Below are 18,582 nucleotides of genomic sequence, written 5' to 3'. Positions count from 1 at the left end.
CTCGAAGGGCCGAATGGCCTACTCCTACACCTATTTTCTATGTTTCTAAGCCTCATTCTTAGTATGTGTGTGTGTGTGTGTATACATTTATCTTGCTCTAATATGGCATGTTTTAACCCCAAAGCAAACTAATAGTAACACAGACGTGCATTTGAATGCCTTGACATAGAAGGCTGTGGAACAAATGATGATGAATGGGATTAGAATAGATGGATAGCGTGAACCTAGTGGGCCATATGAGTTAATACCAAATATCATGACATATGCCAGTGATATTAAACCTGATTCTGATAATGAGAGATTTGAAGCAACCTGACTTACTTTTAAATTTAACTTTTCCCCCAGTTATTCAATAAACCAAATACATGTCGACCTTGTGCAAGACTGTCAATCTACTTTCTAAAACTGGAGTTTGCATTTATTCAGAATAAGGTTGAGGTAGTTTCTTTCATTATATCAATTTCAACCTAGATTTGGAACCAAACTGCAAATGACAGGATGGTAATTTAGAGTAACAGTTTCCATTAAATTACTTCAATTATAAACATCTTAAACACCTGTGCAAACTCTCAACATTCCTCCCACCCCCCACCACTCCAAATCCCTAATTAAAGTAAAAGAGAAATTTAATTACCTTGTTGAAAACATTTCTGTTGATTTTTATTCACAGTGAGGTCTAATGGTCCCTCCTGCTCCTGATGAAAGGAGTTCTGGGTTTGGTTGGCAGGAGGATCATTTAGGACTGAAACAGATTCATCGGCTGATCCAGTCTGAGTTCCATGAACACGATTACTTCTGGATATATATTCAATTGCAAACTGACGAATCATTCTTTTCATTATTTCCTGAGCAACTAAAGGAATGTTGCGATCACAGTTCTGAGGAAGGTCTAAAAATAACACAGTAAAATAAAAATTTATGATATATATGTTCATTTGCAATTAGGGCACATAACATTACATTTTTCCTCCTTCGAAATATACAACAACATAACATAAAATGCTGTTAATTTAGGCCAACAAAGAACAAGTTCAACATAATAATAATTTAAATTGGCCATCTAAATTGTTTGTACTGGATTTACACTATTCATGAATCAACCTTTTCTACCACTTCCACTCTCAGCTGTTCATTCATAGCACATGCTCCTTCATTCAAAAATGCAGCTTGTTGGCACTTAATAAGAAATAATGGGCCATTCAGTGACACTGTAATTATCTTCAACCTGAGTACCACTTTCCCACACTAGCAGCATTAGACTTGATGATTTTTAAATATTAAATATCAATCACACTCTTTGTCAAAGAGCCTTTGTGGTCCTCGAAAAGAGAACCTGGATCTACCCTAGATGAAGAAATTTCTTTTTACCAGAGTCCTGAATTGGCCGATCCTATGCTTTCAGAGCATTACTCCTGGTACTAGATAGTCCAGGCATGATAAATCTTCATAGCATCTATCCTGTTTAGCCCAATATTTTTTTAAAAATATTTCAGTTTTATCACTTTTCACTCTTCAAAACACAAGAGAATAAAGACCCAGTTTATTTTAAATCTCCCCATAGAATAATCCTGGATCCCAGTTATCAATTTGGTGAATCCCCATTGCATCCCTTTGGCACAAATCCAGTAATATATACAAGACCAGTATATCCAGTAGTACAAGGCTAGACCTGTACATAATTGTCCTAATGTCGTCTTTCCAGGAACTCATATAATTTCAGAAAAATATAATTTTCCCACTCAAATCATCTTGTCATAAAGGCCAACTTACTGTTTGCCTTAACTTTCTTCTGTACTTGTATATTAATTTTATCATTTATATACAAGGACACACAAGATCCTACATCACTGCCTTTAAATCTATCATTCAACAATTACACCTTTCCATTTTTTTAAAAACTAAAGTAGTTAACTTCATTTTTCCATATTATATTCTAATATCAAATTTCTAATTCACTTATCCTGTCTCCTCCTTCCTGAAGCCTCCCTTATTTTCTTCACAACACACACTAACACCTTGATTAATAAACTGAACTGTTATTGTCACACGTACCAAGGTATAATGAAAAACTTCACTTTATATACAGATTATTTCAGTACTACAGTGGTGCAATGGAAAACACTGGAATGCATAGTAAAGTGTTACAATTATAGAGAAAGGGAAGTGCAGGCAGACAATAGGTGCAAGGCCATAACAAGGTATATTGTGATATATTACACTTAATACCCTCAAAGTCAGTGACACATCCTACCATCAGCTGGGGCCATAACATGGTATAGCTGGGCCACCCCACTAGTTACAAGCTCCAGAGAATTACATTAATCCCTACTGTTTCAGTCTGTTAATCAATCTTCATTCACACCAGCATATCACCTTCAATGCCATTTGTCATAATTTTGTTTTGATAACCTTATGCAATTCCTCTGGAAGTCCAATACACCACATCAGTTGGGTACCTCTTAACCATCCAATTAGTTACAATCTCAAATTTTAAAAAACCCCACATAATTTGCCTTTCAGAAAGACACATTGATTCTGCCCAATCTTTTACTTCCTTTTTTTAAAAAAAGTGCCCAGTCTCCATCTTCTTTAAAAAGAAACTACCAATTTTCACATTATTGATGTCAGGTCAACTACAACAAAGAAATAAAGTTCCCAATTTTCTCAGTCTCTTATAGCTAGTGGGATTAAATTTACAACCTTTTAAAATTGTGGAAATCATTCTTGATTTTATAGATACCAGGGAAATTACCATTAATTTCAAATACTTGCATGCTATCAGGTTTGCTTTTACTCCCCATTCTCTTAATGGTCCATTAATACTAATTTGTTTCAATTTCATATTTGCTCTTGCTCTGTTCTTTCTGGGAGGTATTTTTTGCATTCTTTATGAAGGAAGGCAAAATATTGCCTTAATCTCTCCACCCCATTCAGTCTTCTAATTTCAGTTTTATTTAAGTTTTGCTAGCCTTTTCCTTTTTACCCATCTTTTGCAAATTTTATTAAATTATTCTCATATCCTATATGACCATTCATTTTCAGTACCTTGGTCTTTGATTGTGGAATTCTGAAATGTTCGGAGTCATCAGTCTTACTACTGGTAACATTATACACTTTCCTGAGCTTCTTTACTTTAACTTGTTATTCACTGTTGGACTTTTTTTCCCCGATGGGATTTTTGTACATTAAATATTTGTTGCAAACTATGTATCAATTCCATCTTGTCTGTCTTCAAAGCTTTTATCCCATCCTTTGATACCAGGGTCAAACCTCAACCTTTTTGCTGCTGACTGAACAATCATCAATAATACTTATACCAATGATATTTATGAATAATTTTAAGCAGTAAGTTTTACATTTGTATCTTCAGTTCTGCAATAACTTGTTTCATCTCTGGATTTTAAAAGCAGCATAGGATTTCATGAACAAGATCTTAAGACTTTGTTCTTCATAATATTTTGAATGTATTAAGTGCTAATGCTACTTCCATTCTTCCTCCATTTAGAGTTTTAATTGTAAAATAAAGAACAGCACTATTTTAAAAAAACGGCTAGAAGTGCAACAGGCACTGATGTGAGCAACTAACAAAAGATTACAATGCCAAGTATTATTCCCTTTTAGAGGATGTAAAGATCAGGATGAAGGAACATCATATAGTAGTAGAAAATAAGGTCACGTGCAAAGTTATGCATTTAGACCCAGAGCTCCAGACCATCATGTTTTCACCAGAGATAGTTAGGCTGTCTATTTAAATCCCTTCAAACTCTTCCATTACCAATTGCAAATGAGCTGGGTGACTGCAAGACTGGGAAGAACCACCATGAAGACACAGGAGCAGAATTAGGCCATTCAACCCACTGAGTCTGTCCTGCCATTTCATCATGGCTGATCCATTTTCCCTCAACCCCATTCTCCTGACTTCTCCCCATAACCTTTGACTTTCTGACTAATCAAGAACCTATCAACCTCCGCATTGAGTACACCCAGTGACTTGGCCTGCACAGCTACCAGTGGCAACAAATTCCAGAGACTCACCACCATCTAAACTGGCTTCCTCTATTCAAAGGCTGTGTCCATTGGTCATTCCTCCCCTACTCTGTCTAGACTTTCAATATTCAAATAGGTTTCAACAAGATCCCCCGCATTCTGAGTACAGGCTCAGAGTCATTAAATGTTTCGCATACAAAAACCCTTTCATTCCCAGAATCATTCTCGTGAACCTCCTCTGAACCCTTTCCAATGTCAGCACATCCATCCTTACATAAGGAGCCCCAAAACTATTCAAGACAGACCTCACCAGTGCCTTATAAAGACTCAGTATTACATCCTTGCTTTTATATTCTAGTCCTCTCAAAAGGAATGCTAACATTGCATTTGCCTTACTAACTCAACCTGTAAGTTAACCTTTAGTGAATCCTGTGCAAGGATTCCCAAGTCCCTTTGCAACTGAGTTTTGCATATTTTCTGTTTAGAAAACAGCCTACCCTTTTATTCCTTCCAAAGTGAATGACTGTACACTTTCCAACACAATTCCCTCTGCCACTTTGCCCACTCTCCTAACCCAAGCCCTACTGCAGCATCCCTGCTTCCTCAACACTACCTGCTCCTCCACCTTTCATATCATCTGCAAACCCGGGTGCAAGGCCATCAATTCTAAATCACTGACATAAAACAGCCCCAACACCGATCACCATGGAACACCACTAGTCTCAGCAGCCAAACAAAAAGGCTCCCTTTATTTCCACTCCTTGCTTCCTGCCAATCAGCCAATCCTATATACATCTTTCCTGTAATAGCACGAGCACCTATCTTGTTAAGCAGCTCACGTGTGGCATCTTGTCAAAGGCCTTCTGAAACTCCAAGTACACAACATCCACTGATTCTTCTTTGTCTATCCTGCTTGTTATTTCTTCAAAGAATTCCAACAGATTTGTCAGGCAGTATTTTCTCTTAAGGAAACCTTGTTGACGTTGGCCTATTTTATTACGTGTCTCCAAGTACCCCAAAACCACATTCTTATCAACCAACTCCAAAATCTTCACAGCAAACTGGCCCATCATTTCCTTTCTTCTGCCTCCCTCCATTCTTGAAGAGTGGAGTGACATTTGCAATTTTCCAGTTCTCTGGAAGCATGCCAGAATCTAGTGATTCTTGGAAGATAATTACTAATGCCTTCACAAACTCTGCAGCTACCTCTTTCAGAACCCTGGAGTGTGGTAGTCCATCTGTCCAGGTGACGTATTTTCCTTCAGGCCTTTCAGCTTCCCCAGCACCTGCTCCTTAGCAATAACTGCATTCACTTCTGCACCCTAACTCTGGCCTACTGCTAATGTCTTCCAGTGAAGACTGATGCAAAATACTTGGTGCCGTTTATCTGCCACTTCCGAGTCCCCCATTACTACCTCACCAAGTCCTTTATATAGTCAGGTGTCCTGAACTACATGCTATAAAGGATTATCAAGGATAGTAGCTTTCCTTACTAAGGAGACAATTTGGCCTTGAAGAATACCTTAGACGTGCAAGACCCAAGGAATTAAAGATACCTGACATGTGTGACCCACTTCCACGGAATCAACACCACCAGGAAAGACAGATAACTGTTCCTAGTTGAGGTATTCAGCGCTAATTGCTGCACCTTCAGGGCACTTCTATCAGCAACTTAAAATTGTTCTCTGGACTTTTCCCTCTGTGAAGGTAGCCATACAGACAAGATCAAGCAATGCAAGAAACAATTCACTGTTTATTCAAAAGTACAACACAGGTATGCCTTAAGCCTCAACAAGTGAATGGTCAAGTTGAAAAAAGTGATGTGTTCTATAATTGTAGCATATACACAGAACACTTCAATGTGAACCTCACAGCTGTGGCTGTATCAAAAGGCTGGCAGTAACAGTACTATTGATTAAATACCAAACTAAAAAATTACTGCAACATTAAGTGCACAATTCAATGTTTATTCATTCTTAAAAAAATGTAAACAATCAGCTGCAGTAATTCAATTTAGATAGCATTATAATAATTTACAGTAACAGTTAACAGACAACAGCAACTAAACAGAAAATTAGTCATAAACTAGTCACACCTATGTCATATTATACTGCAGCCCCAAAATATACACAACAGTAAAGGCTCTCAAGCAAGTTCACATTGTCACTTATCCTTGAACTTTTGCTTGGTATCAAGATTAAATTTTTACAACAATATTTTGCCAGTTTAAAAAAAAAAAAAAATCAAGAATATGGAGCCAGACAGGATGGCCAAGAACTTAATAATCCAAAATAGGGATGTTAAGCTGAGCTGTCATTCAGGGTATAGCAACTGACACCTGGAATGCAGCAGATGCTGACTGTACTTCTGAAGCAACCGCAGTCTATTTTATTTTGGCTCTGGGGTTGGTTTGGGAAATGTGGAAGGCAGCAAGTGATGCCCCATTGGCACTGGGTGTGCAGCTGTGATTGGCAGCTGACTTGCCAATGTCACAATTTTCCATGCCCTCCAATGAATCACTAACTGCTCAAATGCTATGGTCAAGGATATAATTGATGGCTTGATGAAATGGTTATAATCCACAAAAATGCTCTGTGCAACATTAGAAATGGTTCCAAATAATTGTTGATATAGCCCAAATTGTTCATTTACTTGGAAAGTTCCTGGAGCATTTACCTTTCCAAATGTAACCATGTTAAATCTGACTAGCATTCCACCCCCTCCCCTTTCCTTGGGATGCCTTCAAGCCTTTGCCAATGGAGAAGAGGCAATTATTACCCCAAACTCCATTCAACCATTTTCTAGCCTCTGAATTGACAGTCAACCAGGTTCCTTACTAGGCTTCATCATTACAGCTGCGCCATGCCTGGATCTGCCAAACGCAAAAGAGTGTAGTAGTTTGTGGTAGGGCTGCTGGAACCAAGATAGAGCAAAAACAAAAAGCTACTCCTACGCACAATGGGATGCACACTTTCCTGCTACATTAGAATTTACATGGTGATAAGGACAAGACGACAGTCCTTTTTTTTTACTATCTTGCTTGGAGGTGTTCATCCTCATCCTGTCTTCCTTGTAACTCTCTCCTTCCAGGACAAGATAATTCGGCTTTGCTGGCCCTGTGAGGACAAAAAGCATAGTATGAGAACGGATGCAGTTTCCATTTTAAGTGGAAAGCAAAAATGTGTCAAGTCCTTTAACGCTTTATTTCAAGTCCTAACACTTAGTGCTGCTGACCATAGCTGACATCTTAGTCAGATTTGCAGACAACATGGAGATTGGTGGAGTTGATGATTGTGAGGAAGGCGACAGAACAGGATAGAGATCAGATGGAAATTTAGGGAGAGAAATGACAGATGCAATTTATAATGCAGCACCTCAAGTGCAAGACATTTGTTGTGGCAGGGCAAATGAATACAGCAAACTTGCTTTCATCCATTGGTATGGTCGGTAAAAAAGGAAGTCACAATAACTTTCTATAGAACTTCTTGTGTGTGCAATTGCCACACTATACGAAGAATAAGAGGGGTTCAGAAGGGGTATATAAGAATGCTTTTTTTTTGGTGCATTCGCTACAAGAGATTAGACAAACTGATTGTCTTCACTAGAGCATCTATTAGGGTGCCTGTCAAGCTCTGAAATACAGTGGATTCTAATTAATTGGGCCATCGGTTAATCTGGACAGCCACTTGGTTGGGACAACTCTTCAAAACCAAAAACTGAGAAAATAGTTGTAATTCCCTTCAGTTGTTTAGGACACTACTGTACTTAATTGGGACAGGGGACTGTTGCCAAACAGCTTCTAATTAGAGTCAGTCGCGTGCACTTGTGTGGCCTTTAGACATGACACCTAGCTTAGAGTGACGATTTTCAATAGCGAAAAAGGATCTAACGCTTTCCCGGTGGATATGATGAATAAACTCTTCTTGGGCTTTCATCTGGGTACAGGTATCGATTTTAACTGTTTTGATAACAAACTCTGCTACCTTCATCAGGGATGATGCTTAGGCATGTCTAGTCCGGTGGTATATATATCCCCATCGTCCATCCCTCTCGACTGGTTAGTCCGCATCTTAGCCAGACGGGGTGCACAAGAGATGTACCTGTTTGGGTTACCTGGAGAAATTGAGGGTAGTAGAACACTGCATTCGCAATGGCCATAGGATTGACGTCAACACCATAAAACCACTGTGCTGTGCCATTTGCTTTTGGGACTGCCTGATGAAGGAAGCCATTGAAATAAAACTAGAGGAAAAGAATTTTAGCAATGATGATGGTCTCACTCTAAGAACTGGAATATTATAAACAAGGTGGGACAGCGGAAACCTGATGAGGTGAGGATGAACCAATCAGGAGGGATGTGCGACACTGGTATATATACCACCAGACTAGACATCATCCCTGATGAGGATGGAAGAGTTTGTCACCAAAACATCGGTTAAAATTGATACCTGTATTTGTCTGGAAGCCCAAGCATTTGTTTTTCCAATAGCATTAATTGTGTGTGTTTATGTTCAAAAAGCATTGACTTTTGTCACTGTTAGTTGGCAAGAAATAAGCAGTGAGACAATTGAGAACTGTTTTGCTCACTGCAGTTTCAAGCATTCAGGCTTGGAGATGCCAGTAACGGCTGGGAGTGAAAATGAGAATTTCACTACTTCAAGTTAGGAACTATGAAGAATGTAATCATGAAACACATTGTATGAAGGCAGTCCATTCTCTCCACTAGGAGTCTGCAATGATGTCGTTTGCTAACAGTCAAGAGAACATGGCAGCGTACACTAGATGAATTCCTCTGTCAATAACTATTAGGGCCTAAATTTTATGGTACTGTAGTCATACTGGTAGTGATCTAATTTGTTCTGTATTTAAATATATAATTTGTCTTTCTCTGATACCTTTTTAACTATTTCCATAAAACCTCGGTTAACTGGGACAGCTGCTTAATTGAGCCAAAATATACTGGTCCTGATTTGTCCCAATTGAACAGATTTAAAGATTTAACTGTACATAAAATCATGAGCAGTATAGATAGGGTAAATAGAATCTTTACCCCAGGATGGTCAGGTTAAATACTAGAGGACATAGCTTTAAGGTGAGGGAGAATGTTTAAAAGGAAGTGTATATGGTTTTATTTTTTTGTACATACAAAGTGGTAGATGAGTAGAAAGCCCTGCCAAGGGAGGTGACAGAAACAGATACATTAGGAAGTTTAAGAGGCACTCAGATAGACACATGAACAAGCAGGGAAGAGAAGGGTATTCCCAAAATGATTGGAGCAGTTTAGATTGGCCTCATGGTTGGCACACATTCTACGAACCACCAGGAACCTGGAAAGCTATTGACATCAGGATTCTGGTGTACAAGGTACTCCACCAATGTATCTTTCTCAAAGCCACAATACTTCAACATGCCGTGAAAAGGCGCAGGAGAATTTAGGAAGGGTATATGGATTGCCTACTTCATATAGAAAATCAGTGCCAACAAGATTAGGCGATTAACTTGCCCTTATTACTCAATGTGCTAGTTTTAAATAAAATTCATTATTTAAGCAATGAAACACAAAGTTCTGATATCCTCCAAGTAGAGGCAGTTACCACTATTGCTGACTCATCACTTGCTTAGGTAGTGTCTGGTGAGACTGCAATGTTAATACCAGGTATTGCTCAAAAATTTATGTTCAGGTTTGAACCTGAAAGGCAGAGACCAAGGAAGGTGCCTTACCTTGTCAGCCTTGATCAAGTTGCTTATCTTCTTGTATCATCATTTAGGGTATGTGCAGACTCAAAGATTTCTACAAAGAGCAAGCAAGGCCTCTTTCAGGCACTCTGGCTAACTTTTAAGGAGATTGCATCCTTGCCATCAGTCAACTCATCTTTCTATAGCTTGATTTTCGCCAAAGACTGCAACACTCCTGCCAAGCAGCAGTTGCTGCCTACCTCTTTTCACTGTAGGCCCCTGGAAAAAAGGAAACAAAATTGAGAGAAAGGAAACAACCTTTATAGCAATTTATATCAAAGATTGTTTGGCAAAAGGAAATTACTGGCGACTCACCATAATTGCCATGCCTCAATGTTGGTTGTTAGTCTATTTTGACTTTTTTGGTATTGCTCGCTTCCAAGGGTAGTAATTACTTACACCTCTTCTGAGTTTCTTGTTTATATCAGCTTATGTGCTCCAGTATAATGCTAATAAGATTCTCTGGAAATTGTACTGCAAGCATCCGTAAGATTAGTGTGGAGACTTGCGTAAATTTTGGCCTAACTTGCCTTTATGCCAATCCTGGTATTTCAAGGCCTATTAAGCCACTAAAAAAAAATGACAATCAAACAGAAGTTATTTTGTGAGCAACCAGCAGATGGTGTCAGTGCATCTTTAAAAAATTAAACTTGGCTGGAAATGTCAAGCACTATTTGGAATATGTAAACAATTGACCCAAAGTGATTTATTCATTGGAAGGTACTAGACACAGTGTTAATTGAGGATGCACGTTCCATGCAACTTCCAGTATATACTGTCAATTGCAATAAAAACCTGAACATACTTAGTTCAAACAACATTGCAAATTAGAGTAATTTCTCGTCAACAAAACTGAAGATTCAATTAGTTTTAAGAATCAAAGCATAAATATTATACCTTTTGTATGAAAGATAGCATTAAGAAATTTGTCTGCTTGGCATTCAAGCTGTTCAGTGTGGGACTGCCCCTGAGATAGAGAATCCTCAGTAGATGTCAGTGTTGGAGGTGCATTCACAGATGAGATATGCTCCTAGAAACATAATGAATTATGCTCAGAAAAAGCTTTAAAATAAAAGCAACAATAAAATGGTTTTAGATTTCACACTGAAAACATGCCATATTTGATCACCAGTTACTATATTTAGTCGATTTCAGCTCCTTGTACAAAACAAATTTATAATGATGAACCCACACAGGTAAATTATTTTAATGAATAGTCAAATAGGCTCGCCATCTGTGCTATTGTTTTATTTTTTGCTTTTATCCAGATGGTCAGTCATCTAAGTTTGTGATGGTTCAATTTGTTGCTTTAAAATTAAAAGTTTTCAGACTTAGACTACCATCACTTCTCTTAATAACCTGTTCATCTTCTATATGACTTCAAAAATTCTAGGATGCACGTCATGACCTGATTCTCATTTTTCAATTCCACAGCTGCATTACATCCTTGCTCTAGCTCATTCATTAGTTATTCCACCTTACTCCAAGAACAGAAGTGTTCAGTGCATCTATTATTCCTTCACTCTGACACTGAATTATACTTTTATTTGAAATAATTTCAGTTTTGTATTTTCCCCCAAATAGTTTGTTTCACTTTGTAAATTCCAGCTCTTGTCAATGTCACCCCTCTGTATTGGCTTATTAATATCTCTACTTGTAAAGGTGCCATGGTAAAGGCTAAAGTTTCTTGTACAAATGAGATCTTCACATTAACCATAATTATCTGTATGATGATTTCCCCATTTATCATTTTTATTTTCAATTCATCTTGGAAAGTTGTTTTCTCATTCTATTATCTAATTTTTAAAAAATGTAATAAAAGTGGTTACTGTTTCCCTAAACCTAGCAGATTATTCATTTATAATCCACTGAAAATTCTCACTGTTTTTCTCCAATTCATCTAATTCTTCCTCTAGTGTCTTTCCCCATTTGGCAGTGGTATACTTCACCCCCAACTGCATGACAGCTTGTTCCTTGTTCTCAAGAATTCAGCTTTTGCACCACTCTTATAGTTTCTATTAGGGACCAAATTTATTTCTCCCAAAATTTAAAATTATTAATATTCTGGATCCAGTTGTAACCTGGTCCAACCTAGCTAAACAGCATTTATTGAAACTTTGTCAATGCCTACAGCAATGTGTGCTATTTCCTGTCCAATTTTATTCACAATTTCACCCCGAGGCCAATCTTATTTGGAATACTTCAAATGGATAGGTTACCTTAAGGTTAGACAGACATTGCTATGTTTGGAGGAAAAAGGGCACTGCACAGCAACACCAAAACCTCATCTCAACTGTGAAGCATAGTGCAAGTTTCATCATGGTTTGGGGCTGCTTTGCTGCCTCAGGGCCTGGACAGCTTGCAATAGTTGAGGGAACAATGAATTCAAAATTCAAAACCTCAGGGTAGCAGTCAATCAACTGAAGCTTAATACAAGTTGCATAATGCAACAAGACAATAATCTGAAAGACACGAGCAAATCAACAACAGAATGGGTTTCAAAAGAAGAAAATTCGTGTTTTGGAATGGTTGAGTCAAAGTCCTGACCTTAATCCTATAGAAATGTTGTAGAAGGACCTGAAGCAAGCAGTTCATGCAAGGAAGCCCACCAACATCCCAGGAGTTGAAGCAGTTTTGCAAGGAGGCGTAGACTAAAATTCCTCCAAGTTGATGTGCAGGGCTGATCAACAGTTACTGGAAATGTGTGGTTGAAATTATTGCTGTACAAGGGGGTCACACCAGTTACTGAAAGCATTGGTCCACATACTTCTTCCAATAAATACATGTAATATTGGACAATTTTCCAAATAAACAAACAAGTGTAATGTTTTTGTGTTATTTAATTGTGTTCTCTATCTAGTTTTAGGACTTAAATGAAGATCTGATCACATTTTAGGTCATATTTATGTGGCAATAGAGAAAATTCTACAGGGTTCACAAATTTTCTAGCACCACTGCACATCATGAATATTCCCAAACTTGACTTACAATCTAAATAGAGAAATTACTGTTCTGGATAATGATACAGTTTGGTCTTCCCTTACCAAACTCCCAAAGAAAATGACTTTTACATATTCAGTTTTAAAGTAGCAATGTGGCATGTAGTGGTGAACAGATTAGGGCAGAGGTTCCCAAACTTTTTTACGCCATGGACCAATACATTAAGCAAGTGATCCAGAATGGGAACCGCTGGATTAGGGGCTAGCAAATACCATGTTTTATAACAAAAAAAAAAATCTGCAGATATGCTGACTATGCATTCACTTATTAATTTATTTCATTCCACCATAGCAACTATTAAGAAAAAAAGCTTTGTAACTGCTGGCTTTATACAGAAGGCACAAGCAAAGACCAGAAACAGCTTCCAATCTCACGCAGAACTGAGCAGCAGTTTAAGGGTGAAAGATAAACTTAACCTTCATTCACTGGATACAGAAATTGCAGTAATTTGTAGCTCACTTGTATTAATGCAGTGCTGATGGCAAGCCTTCGTAAACAGCTAGAATCCAGGTGATACAGCTTTTTAATTGAGATTCACATAACAAATAAATGTAGCACTAATTAATGCAAACTATTTCAGCAGCTAATTTAAAAAGAGCAGGTCTCACAATCAGCATTTGGTGATTTTTGTGGAAGGAATACTGGCTAGCTAAATTGTTGTTAATAAACAAATAATACCAGTGATTTCCTAACATCAAGCTTCAAACTGGGATTCAGTTTAATGTTGACTAAAGACTGACACTTCCATTATGCAGCATTCCTCCACTGCTGTGCCCCTTTTTCTAAATGTTCATTGTTCACCCTCATTTCCTACAATAAGTTAGAACATACTCAATAGTAACTTTGAGCAATACTGGAATTTATCAATTTACACTCCATTCATTTTGTCTACCATCTCCTTTACAAGTGAGATTTCAGCAACATTCTCATTGGTTTAAAAAAAAGCTATAAAGTTGAAGTTTTCCAACCACACATTCCACTTTTATCTATTGATAATCTTCATTGCCCATCCCTAAAGCTATGTGATTAATAGGGGAAGTAACAAACATCTTTTACTGTTCACTTCTTTAAAATACCACATTCTATCCTCACTTTTTCCCTACCAACCTCCTTTTTACCTTCTCATTTTGGTTCTTGTTTGAAATACTTACTTAACATACACTATAAGCAAGCTGTTCACCTGATCAACTTTTCCTCCTACAACGATCACTGAATGTTGATTGTGATCATGCTCTTTGCAAAAATCCTAGTTCAAAAATAAATTGAATACAAAAATATGGATACATAGCAAGTAAACGCAGAAGTCGCATGTTATACAGTTCATCAAGGCAAACTTAAATTTTTCTTTGAATCATACAGCTTTCGACTTACCTTGACTTTCTCTCTCCTTATGCAACAAAATGAACAGTTTTCATTCATAGACCAGTCAGTCACTTCTTCGGGTTCACAGTCTTCAATTAAAATAAAAGAATATTTTAATCTATTATTCAGTACAAATCAAATGCATTTTCTGTAACTACTAAAAGACAATCAACGACTATGCAGGTGACAGCCTTTCAGCAAAGAATTAAGTCCGCAATTATGGGGATGTTAATTTAAAATCACACTAATCTTCCATGAACAAATGTACAGAGTACCAACTTTTTTTTTTCGAGATGTCACTGGAAACTTGATGACTGTGCAATGCCCTAGGGGCAAGAATCAAAGTAATACTAAATTTAAAGAACTTCTGATCTAGAATTTTCCAGGAACTGTAGAAATTAGATGTTGCACTAGGTTGACAATTGAGCCTATCAAAATCTTATTTCTATTATAATTAGTTTTTGTCACAACAGCAAACTCATGTGCCAATAGCTTCCTTTGTTAATCACACAATTCTGAACATGGCAACATCTCAAAAATGATTATACTGTTTCAAGATAGTTAACTAATAGGAATTAGAAGTTATTTTTCAGTACCTGGAAATTCTTTTCTCTATATGCACATCACAGAATTAGCAGAAATCAAGAACTGTAGCTTAATGTTGTCCAGCTGTGTTGCTTGCAATGAGAACAGAGTCAAAGGATATACATGTCTGATGCTCCATTCCCACCGCCCCCCCAGACTGCTTCAGTGACAAAAATAGGTTCATGCTTCACCACTACAGTCACTGACAGTGAGTCAAAGAGGCTTCCAGGATTCATCATCATTTCTTCAGGAACCAGTGAATGAATTGCACTCAAACTGGTAACACAAAGACAAGTGTCATAGTCACAAAGCACAGAAACGGGTCTATTGGCCCAGCTAGTCCATCCGAACCAAGCTGCTCATCCAAACTAATCTTATTTCCCAGTGTTTGGTCCACCTTTCCTATACACGTGCTTGTACCACTTCCTACTGCACATCAACGACTTCTCATGGAGTCATGTTGACTATTCCTAATCAGGCCATGTCTATTCAACTACTTATACAGGTCTCTTATGATAACTTCAAATAATTTTCCAATGACTGACGTCAGATTTACCATCCTACAATTTCTTGTCTTGTTCTTATAGCCTTTCTTAAAACAGAACATTAACTATCCTTCAGACCTTTGGCATCTAACCCATGGCCAACGACATCTTAAATATCTCTGCTAGGGCCCTGCACCAAGCTGTCACAGCATCTGAGGGGACACATTGGAGATTTATCCACCAACTCATCAAGACAGCAAGTACCTCTTCTTCTATAATCCATGACCTCACCACTCATACCTAGAGAAGTCCTTGGGATTTTCATTCACCCTGTCTGCCACAGTAACCTCACACTTTTTTAGCACTCCTGATTTCTCAAGTATTCTTGCATTTCTTGTACTTAAGTACCTCATTTCATCCTAACAGCCAACTCCTTATATGAACTTCCTATCTTTTTTGTTACCAGACCTCTATATTCCTTAGTCACCAAAGTTTTCTAAACCAGTTAGCCTTATGTTTTATTCTACCAGGAACCTACTGTATATATTCTGTGCTCACAATATTTTACTTCTGAAGATCTCCCAGTTACCAAACATCTCTATTTTGCAAGACAACCTATCCCAACCCCATGCAAGTACTCCCTAAAGCATCTTCACATTTCAGTTCTGCATTTCCTTGAGTACATCTGTTCCAACCTATGTTCCAAGTTCCTGCTTAATTGTACCATAATTTCTCCTCCTCCAATTAAATACTTTCTCATACCTTCTGCTCCTATCCCTCTCCAAGACCATGATAATGTCAGGGAGTTGAGGTCACTATCTCCAATTTTACTGAAAGATTCATTCCCTAGTATCAGATTCACTATGGCCTCTCCTCTAGTCCGCCTGTCTGCATATTGTGTCATGAATCCTTCCTGGATAGACTTAAATTCTGCCCCTTTAAACCTTTTTGCACTCATGAGGTGCCAATCAATTTTAGGGAAATTGAAGTCACCCATGACAAAAACCCTGTTGATTTTGCACCTTTTCAAAATCTGTCTCTCGATCTGTTTCTGAATGTCTGTTGCTATTGGTGATCTGTAGAATATTCCCATTAATGATTGCTCCCTTTTTGTTTGACTTCACCCACACCGACTTAGCAGACAATCCCTCCACAATAGCCTCTTTTTCTGCAGCAGTGATACTATCCCTGATTAACAATGTCACTCCCCCACCTCTTACTCCCTCCCTGCCCTTTTTGAAAATCTGCAACCTCAGAAGATCCAGTAGCAATTCCTGTGCCTGAGACAGCTACATCTCCATAAGGCCACAACTTCATAGTTCCATGTACTGATCTATGCTCCAAGTTCATCACCCTTGTTACAGATGCTTCTTGCATTAAAATACACACTTCAACCCATCCACTGACTGCAACTTTGCCTATCCTGCCTTACAGTCCCTCTATATGCTGCAACTACCTGTACACCAACTTCTCTGACCAATCACTCTGGTTCCCATCGCATGCGAAACTAATTTAACCCCCCCCCACCCCCCAAACAGCTCTTGCAAATCTGCAAGTATATTCCTCCCTCTCCAGTTCAGGTGCAAGTCATACATCCCCAGAAGAAATCCCAGTGATCTGCAAATCTGAAATCATGCCCCTGCTCTGACACACGTTCATCTGCCAAATCATCGTATCCTTACCCTCACTGGCACATGGCACAGCCTGTAATCCAGAGATTACTACTCAAGGTAACACACATAAAAAGCTGGAGGAACTCAGGTCCGGCAGCATCAATAGAAAAAAAAAGTCAACATTTCAGGAAGAGACCATCCATCGGGTCTTGAAATGTCAACTGTTTACTCCTTTCTATAGATGCTACCTGCCCTGCTGAGTTCCTCCAGCATTGTGTGTGTGTTGTTTGGATTTCCAGCATCTGCAGATCTTCACGTTTTTACTATTCAAGGTCCTGTTTTCAGCTTCCCGCCCAGCTCCCTATACTCTCTCTTCAGTACCTCATCTCTTTCTTACCAATGTCATTGGTGCAAGTGTGCACCACAGCTTCTGGCTGATCATCCTTCCCCGCTGCCCCCCACCACCCCCATTAGAATGCTAGAGACCAAATCTTAAATGTCCCTGACTCTGGCACTTGAAAAGCAACATACCATCTAGATGTCTCTTAGCACGCCCACAGAATCACCCATCTGCTCTCCTAACTATTGAATCCCTTATCACCACTACACACCTCTTCTCCCCCACCCCCTTTCCCTTTTGACTCTGACTTTATAGTTCAGTCACTGAACTCTATTCCATTCAGTCCTTTTACAGTATTGAATTCCAGCCATTCTTGTAATTTTTTTACACCCTTTCTACTTTAATAACATGCTCCCTACAAGCAAGGTTGCAAAAACCAAATACAATACTCCAAGTACAGCCTCACCACCAGCTTGTATAACTGCACCTTGACCTTCCAAAGTTTATATTCAATTTATTCATTTTTGCCAGCATGTCAAAAGCCTTCACCATCCTGTCTACCGACAGCTCCACTTCTAAGAACTCATGTACCTGAATTCCAAAATCCCTTTATTCTGTAACAAACTCAGGGCCATGCTGTTCACTGTCAAAGTCCTACCATGATTTATCTTTCCAAAATGCAACACCTTGTACTTATCTAAATTAAATTACCTTGCCATTTTTTGCCACATTTACTAAGCTGATCAAGAACCTCCAGTAATTTTAGTCAGCTTTCTTCTCTGTCCTCTATCCCACCTATTAAGTGTAATCTGAAAAATATAACTATGCCCTGTACATTCTTATCTAAATCGTTGATATAGACGACAACGAACAAAGGGCCAATGCACATTTGTCAAGGACCTTTAGTCAGAACAACAATCTTCCACCATCACCCTTCACTTCCTACAATCGAGCCAATGCAATCTACCCTTCCAGAACAGCCTACCACATAGAAAAATGAAGGCCTTACTGAAGTTCACCTAGACTACATCTACTGTCCTGCCATCATCGACGTTCTTGGTCACCAAAAAAAACTCAAAGTGCTGTGCTGACTACCCCCTAGTTAATCCAACTTCCCAGTATAGGTACCCCCCCCAATGGCCACTATTTGGTACACCTGCTCATTAATTCAAAACTAATCAGCCAATCTTATGGCAGCAACTCAATGCATAAAAGCATGCAAGCGTGGTCAAGAAGTTCCGTTATTGTTCAGACCAAACATCAGAATGGGAAAGAAATGTGTTCCAAGATGCTGATGGCGGAATGATTGTTGGGGCCCTGACGGGGTGGCTTGAGTTTCTCAAAAAACTGTTGGATTTTCATGAAATCTCGAGTTTAGAGAATGGTGCGATAAACAAAAATATATCCATGGAGTGGTAGTTCTCTGGGTGAAAATGCCTTGTTAATGAGGTCAGAAAAGAATGGTCAGACTGGT

At 38.5% G+C, this 18,582-nt stretch overlaps 1 protein-coding gene across 9 annotated transcripts in view; it reads right to left on the bottom strand.

The window, feature by feature from the left end:
* lcorl (ligand dependent nuclear receptor corepressor-like) overlaps positions 1-18,582 on the bottom strand; it is a 129,495-nt gene that overhangs the window by 65,796 nt on the left and 45,117 nt on the right. For 8 of the 9 annotated variants that reach the window (XM_063043382.1, XM_063043384.1, XM_063043385.1 and 5 more), the window contains 3 exons: positions 14,095-14,174; positions 10,621-10,753; positions 635-889 (listed from right to left, as the gene is read on the bottom strand). In XM_063043382.1, coding sequence (XP_062899452.1) covers positions 635-889; positions 10,621-10,753; positions 14,095-14,174 — 468 coding nt within the window. Of the gene's footprint in view, positions 1-634; positions 890-10,620; positions 10,754-13,903; positions 13,966-14,094; positions 14,175-18,582 lie in introns of those variants that run through there. The other variant, XM_063043387.1, reaches the window with a different exon arrangement.

The sequence above is a fragment of the Mobula hypostoma genome, chromosome 3 (genome assembly GCF_963921235.1).
Source record: "Mobula hypostoma chromosome 3, sMobHyp1.1, whole genome shotgun sequence".
Taxonomy (NCBI): Eukaryota; Metazoa; Chordata; class Chondrichthyes; order Myliobatiformes; family Myliobatidae; genus Mobula; species Mobula hypostoma.
This window is presented reverse-complemented; position numbering and strand designations above follow the sequence as displayed.